Here is a 9,153-nt window from a genome sequence, read left to right as displayed (position 1 = left end):
TTAAGATTTGCAACGAGCTTTCTTTCCAACAGCAGTGCGAGCTATAAATGTCGTTGTCCCTGTCTTAGAGACGAGGAAAATGAGGCTCGATATCTGAGCCCAAATCCAAGTTCTGCATACTAGCTGCTAGGGCAGGATGTCCCTGAGCCCCAATGTAGAGAAATGCCTTTCTGAAGGTCACATGGTGCCTTGATAGCAGGGAGCCAGAACTGGAGCACAGGCTTCTGATATGCAATCAAGAGCTCTCCCCACTGACCTACACGGCCTTCCATTGACAAAGGCTACCTGGCTGCATTTAGTTTGCATAATTCATATTTGTTGAACTGAATTGAATTGAGTTGGGCAAATATTCTTCATCATGTTTTACTTTATTCCATAGGCTACTGATTCATTTCTATTCTTTGGATGAAAACCATGCTTGCATTTGTCATGATGAGTGTGTTGATGCTGCCAATTGCTGGTAAGTGAATATCCTTTTTTTCAAATCCAACATAGGGTAAGATATCTAACTAGCTTAAAAGATGTCCTTTCGAATGAGGTCTTAGTTTTGCTGAGAGGATGGGGTGGGGGAGGGGACTGGGGAGTAAGAGGTGGTACTTTTCTTTAAATGTGAATTCAGAAAATGTTTTCATGCCTATTGAAAGTTCATGATGGGCATAAATGACGGGTATTTGTGGCCTACCTTCCTGAAGGCCCACACCCTCAGGCCAGTAGAGAAACTATTCTGGGACCTCTCTCTACTCATGCATTATAATAAGAGCTCATAATTATACTCTTTAACACTTAAAGAGGATCTGAACTCATTGGTATGGATTCTCCTTCTCTCCTTCATACCTTAGCGAATGGTTTCATATGACAGTTTGCTGTGAAAAAAAAAAGAAAAAAAATTATTCTGGTGGCCGACCAACTTCCTTGTGATAAGCCTCCCCAAACATAGTTGGGCTAATCCTCAAACAACAGAAACACATCATATTCGGAACTCAAGATTTTCCATTTTGAAAAATGATTTGCCAGTGCAGCCACAGTCTTCAGGGCCTCAGTTTCCTTCTCTGTAACACAGAAACAATAATACCTACCCTGGTCACCACCTAGCTTGTGGTGTGGATCAAATGAGAAGAAGGATGTGAAAGGAGGCAGTATAGTACGATGGAAAAAGTATTCCCTTGAAAGTCAGAAGGCTAAAATCCTGCCTTTGACATCGACTCTGTGATTGACCCTGAGCAAGTCACTTAATCTTCCTGGGTTCCAATTTCCTCGTCTGTATGATGAGGGTATGGGGGTAGGGAGGGGGTTTACCAGATGGGTGTTGGGGTCCCTTATTGCTCTAGAGCTATAAAAGGGCTTTGGAAAATGTGACAAGATCTACAAACGTGAGATACTGTTATATAAAACTTACAGAGTTTTTAAAATTAATTTTTAACTCTGCAAATTATCTACCTTATCTATCCATTCATCAGTTTATCTAAACTATCTTGTTTTTCTCATCTCTCTCTGACCATATTGTCACCAAAACTGAACTAATTTTACAATTTCTTTCCAGATGAGCCACCTTGATCAATAAATACATTGGATCCAAACTCCTACAGTGTTCAATGGCATATTCACCATGCCTCCACATAGCATACTCCCTCCCACCCCTCAGCCTTTACTTAGGTTATTCTCTCTGCATAGAAAGCTCTCTATTTTCCCCTGTGCCTGTCTTAATTCAACATGGATTAAGATCCTTCAAGTCTCACCACCTCTGACATTCAGTTTAGTTCAACAAATACTTATTAGCATAAGTGCCTACTGTTGAAATATGAGAACCAGGCTAAGAGTCAGGAAGAACTTGGTTTAATTTCCATTTCTGAAATATACTGGCTGTATAGTCAATTCATTTGACTATATGTTTCAGTAACAGGCAACTCTCAAAGTCTGTAAGCTACAGATGAATGGCTATCTGTATCAGTAAGGGTATCTCCTTACTGGGAGGTCCCTATGCCAGGTAAAATCACAGGTCCAGACCTTCCAAAAATGTTCAAGGCATTGTCTTGGTGCTGAGGATGCAAAGACAAAATAAATAAACAGTGCTTTCCCTCAAGTAACTTATATTCTACTGAGGAATGGGCAGGGATAATGAATACAAATATAAAGTCTCCTCCAAATACTTCAGACTACATTGATCTCTTCTTCTCTGAACTAGAATCAGAGAAATTTCATAGTTAGAAGAGTTCTTTGAGGTTAAAAGAAAATCATTTAACCAGCAAGAGATCTGAATATCTTCTTGGTACAAACATTCCAAAACCAGAACATCAGAAGAAAGGAATTATATGCCAGATAATAGAGCCATCACAGCTGAATCCATAAGATAAGAAGGTAGAACTCCTCTTCTGTATAAGGTAAAAACTCCATGAATTAACTCTGGAGAACTGAGGTTCTTACTCAGTACCCTTACACACACACACACACACACACACACACACACACACACACCTCCAATCAATTCCACATGCTCACTGAAGTGAGTACAAGGAAGTTCACAAGCTTATAACTCAGGCTGTTTCCATAAGGATACCACATAGCAGGGACTCTGCCCAAATCCCTCCCTGATCTAACAAGAAACAGAGGACAGTGAATTTACCCAGTCTCAAAGGAAAGAAAAATGATGGCCAGATGAAAGTCTTGAGGGAGGACAAGAGATGTGGCACATTTGGTGCTCTGAGTTACAGTAGGATAACATTGCATTGAGCCTCAGAGAGGAGATTAGAAATCAGCTAGGCTTGACAACCAACAGTTGTCTAGAGATAAATAAATAAATAGAGATATTTAAGTCCAATGAGATGTTCTCACCTGACAAGGGCAGTTACTTTAAGGTGGAGAGGGGCTAATTGATGGATTGAATGGATTGACCTACATTTTAATTCCAAGTCCAGTGTCCTACCCACACTGTCCCATGTTTTGCCAACCGATCAATCCAACACTGATTTCAATCCCATGATTTTTTGCCTTTATGGTTTTCCTCTTTTGGTTCTCTATCTTTCTCTACCTCTAATTCTTGTAAGTGAACTAGGATCAGAGTCTTAGATTTTAGAGCTGGAAGGGACTTCAGAGGTGACCTAATCCAACACCTTCATTTTATAGATGAGAAGACTGAGGCGCATGGCAGCTAAGTGATTTTCCTAACCTCATGTAGGGATCCTCAGTAAGGATCAGAGGATGATCTGAATCCAGATTCTCTCACTCCAAAGTCAAAAGTGCTCTTTCCACTATACTTTTAAGCTTTCTTCAAAAGTCCTGATGGGATGGAAGCATTTACAACCCATGGTGAAAGTGTATGAGAGTTCACCTACTGAAAAAAAGTAGAAAGGAAGAAGAAAAGATGTAGCTCATTAAAACCTATTGGTAATAATATCAACTAGAATTCTAGAATAGAATTTAATTATCAGTCTCAAGGAGAAAATTAAAATGTAGTAATTATCAAGTAGGAGATAATATTTTTCAATTGCTTCTCTAGTGGGGAGCAACCATTCTTACATCAGTAGCTGTTATGCTAATTAAACAGATTGTGAGCAATTATGCTGCATTTGAATGATGCCAAAGCTATTACAGGGCCTTTGTGCTACTGACTAGCACCTTACAAGGTTCTTTCTTTCAGAATCACAATAAAGACCTGCTTTTCATTGGAAAGGTTTATATTTTCCAAAACATGATGAATGAGCACTCCATGACACTTTTGGCATGCAGATGGAATTTCCCTAACTGTAAAGGGTTTTGCTCTCACTGATCATTGCAGTAGATTCCTATCCAGTTTTTTTCTCTTTTCTGGGGTATCTTATCTCCCAACCATCCTTCACACAGCAGCCAGATTCATCTTCCTAATGCACCACTCTAATCATGTCACTGCCATTATTAAACAATCTTTCATTGTTCTCTCTTGCCTACCAAGACTCCACGTACAACACTGTTGACCACCCTCTCCTCCTAGATACCCTCTACCCTCTCCTCTCTGGGTTTTCATGACACTATTCTCTCCTGGTTTTCCTCCTACCAGTCTGATCACTTTCTGGATTTTCATTCATATCACACCCAATCTTAGTTTTGGGTTTATCTCCAAACTCTGTTCTGCGTCCTCTTCTCTCCACTCTCAGTGAACGTATCAGCTCCCATGGGTTTAAATAGCATCTCTCTGCAGATAACTTTTCCACTTTATATCCAACCCCAAACTCTGTCCTGATCTACAATCCCACATCCCTAACTGCCTATTAATCATTTCAAACTGGATGTCTCAGAAACATCTCAAACTGAGTATCTCTGGGCTCTAGGGAGGCAGGTCAATGGAACAAGATGGCATGTGTGACCACTGCTTTATATCTTGATATTAGTACAGCCTCTCCACCAGTGATATGCAAATAGATGTGTTTCCACTCCCATCCTTGCAAAGTAGGGAGATTTTCATTATCATCTAAAAACCTTTCCTTTCAATCTCTTTGTCATAAATAGGTGGACAAAATGGAGACACACCTGACCTTCCATCAGAAATGACTCAAGGACTTCCAAGAAATATAAGTGAGAATCTTTTGAATTTTTCTTACTAAGTATAGCTGAGGATGGAGAAGAGGAGATTTTGACAGAAGGGGAAAAAATGCATCTTCCTATGAGACAGATAAAGAAGTTTGTTTTTCCTGATGGCAAAGGAGTTCATCTCTGTGTTTTGAAAAGATTTAGAGGTTTTTCTTTCTCTTGTAAATCCTGCCTCTTGGTATATAGTATGCTGTGCTTTCCCTCCACCCCATCTTCACCCCTCAGATTTGATGGGAATACTCTCCCAATTTCTTCTGCCAGTAGAACTTCTATAAAACTGCCCACAGCTCTGGTGTCATAGGATTCCACAGTCTGACAATCCCTGAACATATGTGTTGGTGGGCTGGGGGTGTCTAATGACTTTTCTTTTTCCTTGTTTGAACAGGGAAGTAATTTTCACCATCCTGTCTGCTAAGTGAGTTATTATAGGAGGATGAAAAAGCCATCTTGAGCCAAAGTTATCAGGGTTATAAATGACTGATATGACACAGAGATTATAAAAGGTTTATCTAGCATTTTTTTTTTTGGTGAGGCAATTGGGGTTAAGTGACTTGCCTAGGGTCACACAGCTAGTAAGTGTCAAGTGTCTAGTCTGAGGCTGGATTTGAACTCAGATCCTCCTGACTCCAGGGCCAGTGCTGTATCTGCTGGGCCCCCTAGCTGCCCCATTTATCTAGCTTGTAAGGATATATCTTACAGGGCAAGGCTATATGATAGTCTTGGTGCTGGTTCCATTTCTGGTGAGCATCTGAACTACTCTGTCTCCTTGCTCACCATGGAGATAATGGCCATAATGGTAGTTGGTTCAGCTTTCTCAGGAAAGAGGAAACTTCCTGAAATGTCTGAGAAGGCCCAGAACTTTGGGGCTAGGTGTTTTTGTCATTGTGAAAATGCCAGGCACTATATAAACAGTACAAAGCCTTCAGCCTAGTGGTCAGTAACAATCCCTAGCTCCCATGTGCCTTGAAATTCTATCTGTTCCTTGTTCTAGAGACTTTCCCTTTGCAATTCTATCTGCTCCCTCCCTTGTCAAACATATAGGCTTGGCCGTATGTATGTTTTTCCTTCTGCTTGTTGGCGCTCCATGTTACCAAGATCTGTATAAGGACATGCCTTCGGTCAGCTATCCACACCAGGGTTTGGCTGAGGGGGCTTAGCAACTCAATTCATTCATATCTACCACTCTCAATCTATAACTTCCTTCTTGAAGGGATGGTTGGTGTTACCAGCTATTCCAATTATTCTGTCTTCCCTCTTTGTATTTTTAGGGTTATATCAGAAAGAATAGACAATGCTTGCACCTGACCATTTTCTCATGATGTCCCTGCCTGGAGCAGAGACTTATATTTAAAAACTCTATCCACCCAAAGTTTCCTTTCACCCTCATAAACAAGGAACCCTGGACAAGGCACTCATTGACCAAACCTTCTCTGCACATTAACTTGTCGAATGGCTCCATATGTTATTCTGGAGAGTCTGGAGTTTTTCCCCTGTGAGCCATAATTAGGAAAGTTGTATTAACTTGAACTCCAATCAAAGTAGCTATTACAGCCCAAGCAGTGCCCCTGTGGAGGTCATATTGACCTCCCTCAAAACTAGCTAGCCTCAGTGAACTTGCCACGTCAGTGGAAAAATTTCCCATCACACAAGCTTTCCTCCCAATTGTCTCCTTCAAGTTAAACCAGTCACTCTGGGACTATATTCCTTCAAGGCAGCATTCCCTACTGTTTTACCAAATTGAGAAGGATCCACAAACCATTAACACTGCCAGGCTTAAGGGTTAGGGACATCACATAGGAAACACAGGTTATGGCACTGAATAATGTCATTCCTTCGTGACAATAGTATATGATGGGGCAAGGGGAATATGAGGTGTTCAGGAAGGACTAGTATCTCTTGTGTGAGGTCTTGCTGAGCTCTTTTCAGGACTGCTTATCCAACTTTGGTGTTCACCTGCCACCTAATTCTCACCTGTGGCTCCAAAAACCTGTAGCATATGCAGCAACCACACCCTGGTAAGCTGTCTCACCAGACAGGCTGCATCAGTTTGAGGGTAACTGACAGGCCTCAAACCCTTTAGTGAGTTAGGCAGATGTCTACGCCACGTATGTGAAGACTTAGCCCAGTGGAATGGGCAGATGAGAACAATTTGTTCCAATAGCCACGAAGGTGGCTGAAGCACGCTCTGTGGAGCACTTAGAGCTTGGTCAGACATCAAAGATACCAAGGCCATCCACTGCATCCCAAGCCATCGCCAATCATCTTGACTTTTGTCCTGCCACTGGACTTCGATGACTCTGGAAGAGAGAGGGAGGCTGATGACTTTGTGTAACTCTGCCTCACTTAAATCCATTTCAAGCAAGAGTCATTGATCCTCTTTGGAAAAAAAAAAGGACAAACAACAATATTGTATGACTGGTCCCTTCAATGACTTGATATCATTTTTTTTTCTGGCCCTAAGTCAACCTTCTTTTTCTATTTCCCAGGCAGTTATTTAGTTGTATGGTTATTGATAACAACTCTCCCCAAAACTCTCCCCCAGATCAATTGCCTTACCTTCCTGAGAGTGGGAACAGAAGACAATTATAATGCCCATCCTAAGCCTCCTCTAGGTTCCAACAAAATGGTGGTCTTATCATGTGACTATATCTTTATGTAAATTTATTATCCCTTTCACAATAACACAGTTTTTTAACTTTACATCTTTCCTCTCTTTTTAGATAATATCACATTCTTCAATGGGGCATTTAAAGATGTGGAAAGTGTAACATTATTTTTTGGTAAGTTGAATCCCTAGTTTGAAAGGATAGTACTGAGGGAAATGTTATCACTGTTGGGGATGCTTGGAGTTCCTTTCATTCAAAAACCTCTTACAAAGGATGGCCTATATAGATAGGATCATAGAAACACTGATTTAAAGCTAGAATGGACCTTAGGGTCATCTAATCCACTCAGCTGCAGACACATACATTTTACAAATGAGGAAACTAAATCCTACAGATGTTAAGTAACTGTATCTAGATACACAGGCTCAGTGCAATAGCTGGGAATACCCAAGTCCTCTGTGACTCCAAATTCAGCATCTTTTCCTCTGTATCACCCTTTCTCATCAGGTTTGAAGTATCATACTAGATACTGGAGCAGCTATCAGGCAATCTGGATAAACAGAATCACTACTTTCAGGACTTAGAATCCAACAGAGGAGATAGGACACATATCTAAATATATGATGGCTATATTAGAATTATACAGGAACTGCCACTTCTAGAATAGAGTATCAGAACATAAGAAAAATGCATCCTCCTTTTGTAGGGCCCCCTTTCTGAAGGCTAGAGAGGAAAAATAATTTACCCAAGCATGCACAGCTCCATAGCTCCAACTTCAGGGTCCCTACCTATAGTCCACTTCTGTTGCCCCTCTGCAGTAGTAATATTGCTGTTGTTCAGTCGTGGCCCCATTTTGGGTTTTCTTGACAAAGATACTGGAGTAGCTTGCCATTTCCTTCTCCATCTCATTTTACAGATGAGGAAACTGAGGTAAACAGGGTTAAGTAATTTACCCTGGGTTACACAGCTAGTAAGTGTCTGAGGCAAGATATGAACCCAGGAAGGCTTGGCACTCTATCCACTGTGCCACCCAGCAGGAGTTAACATTTAAATAGCGCTTTACAGTTGTGGAGAATTTTACCTACATTCTCTCATATGGTCTCAGCAATAAGCTTCTCAGACTGGTGATAGGCTACTCCCATTTTATAGATTATCTAATCCCTAGTATTATATTCATTTTACAGATGAGAAAACTGAGGACCAGTTAGTAACCTTTCCTGAGGTAATAAAAATACTAAATGGTAGAACTGAGACTACAACTCAGGTCTTCTCATTCCCACTCCAAGGCTCTTGCCCTATACCATACAAAACTCTTCTGTATCTCTCACTGTATTTAACACTGTGCTGGTCACATATCAAGTAATCTATAAATACTTGATGATCAAGAATATCATGACAATGCCAAGGTAGTGAGTGGCCTGGACAAGAACTGCTTGTAGCATTTAGATGAAGGCTTTGGTTTCCATGTCCTTACTCCCAAAGAACTTTCTTATTTGTCCCCTCACCTCTCTGCAGACTGCTTGGGCTCCCACTTTACCTGGCTGCAGGCCATCTTCACCAACTTCCCAGCCTTGCTCCATTTTGTGAGCAAGTTGAAGTGTATGGCTGGCCTCTGCCCCAAGGACTTTGAAGACTATGGTTGTTCCTGCCGCTTTGAGATGGAGGGGGAACCCATGGATGAGACTGACAGGTGAGTTCCTATAATTGAAGACTTGGGGAAGAGGGCATGTTATTGGCTGCCAGAAGTAAGAGGAATTATGAATAGCTACATCAGCTAGACAGGGTTGGAGCAACTCAGGTCCACTGGCTTCTCAAGATATACTATTCCATTCTGGGAAAGTTCAAACTATTAAGTTCTTTGTGAATGTGTGAGCAAATCAATATGTGAAATATAAGGGGAAGAAAGAGAGAGAGAGAGGGAGAGAGAGAAGAAGAAGAAAAAGAAGAAGAAGAAGAAGAAGAAGAAGAAGAAGAAGAAGAAGAAGAA

General features: G+C 41.0%; 1 protein-coding gene across 1 annotated transcript in view; it reads left to right on the top strand.

Moving 5' to 3' along the window:
• The first annotated feature begins 405 nt into the window (after nucleotides 1-405).
• Nucleotides 406-9,153, top strand: part of OC90 (otoconin 90) — a 54,790-nt gene continuing 46,042 nt past the window's right edge. The window contains exons 1-4 of the mRNA XM_027845508.1: nucleotides 406-460; nucleotides 4,480-4,545; nucleotides 7,281-7,340; nucleotides 8,682-8,856. Coding sequence (XP_027701309.1) covers nucleotides 406-460; nucleotides 4,480-4,545; nucleotides 7,281-7,340; nucleotides 8,682-8,856 — 356 coding nt within the window. The remainder of the gene's footprint in view (nucleotides 461-4,479; nucleotides 4,546-7,280; nucleotides 7,341-8,681; nucleotides 8,857-9,153) is intronic.

This window comes from Vombatus ursinus, unplaced genomic scaffold (genome assembly GCF_900497805.2).
Source record: "Vombatus ursinus unplaced genomic scaffold, bare-nosed wombat genome assembly UNPS02014973.1, whole genome shotgun sequence".
In the NCBI taxonomy this organism is placed as follows: domain Eukaryota; kingdom Metazoa; phylum Chordata; class Mammalia; order Diprotodontia; family Vombatidae; genus Vombatus; species Vombatus ursinus.
The sequence above is the reverse complement of the archived record's forward strand: the minus strand, read 5'-3'. Positions and strand labels throughout refer to the sequence as shown.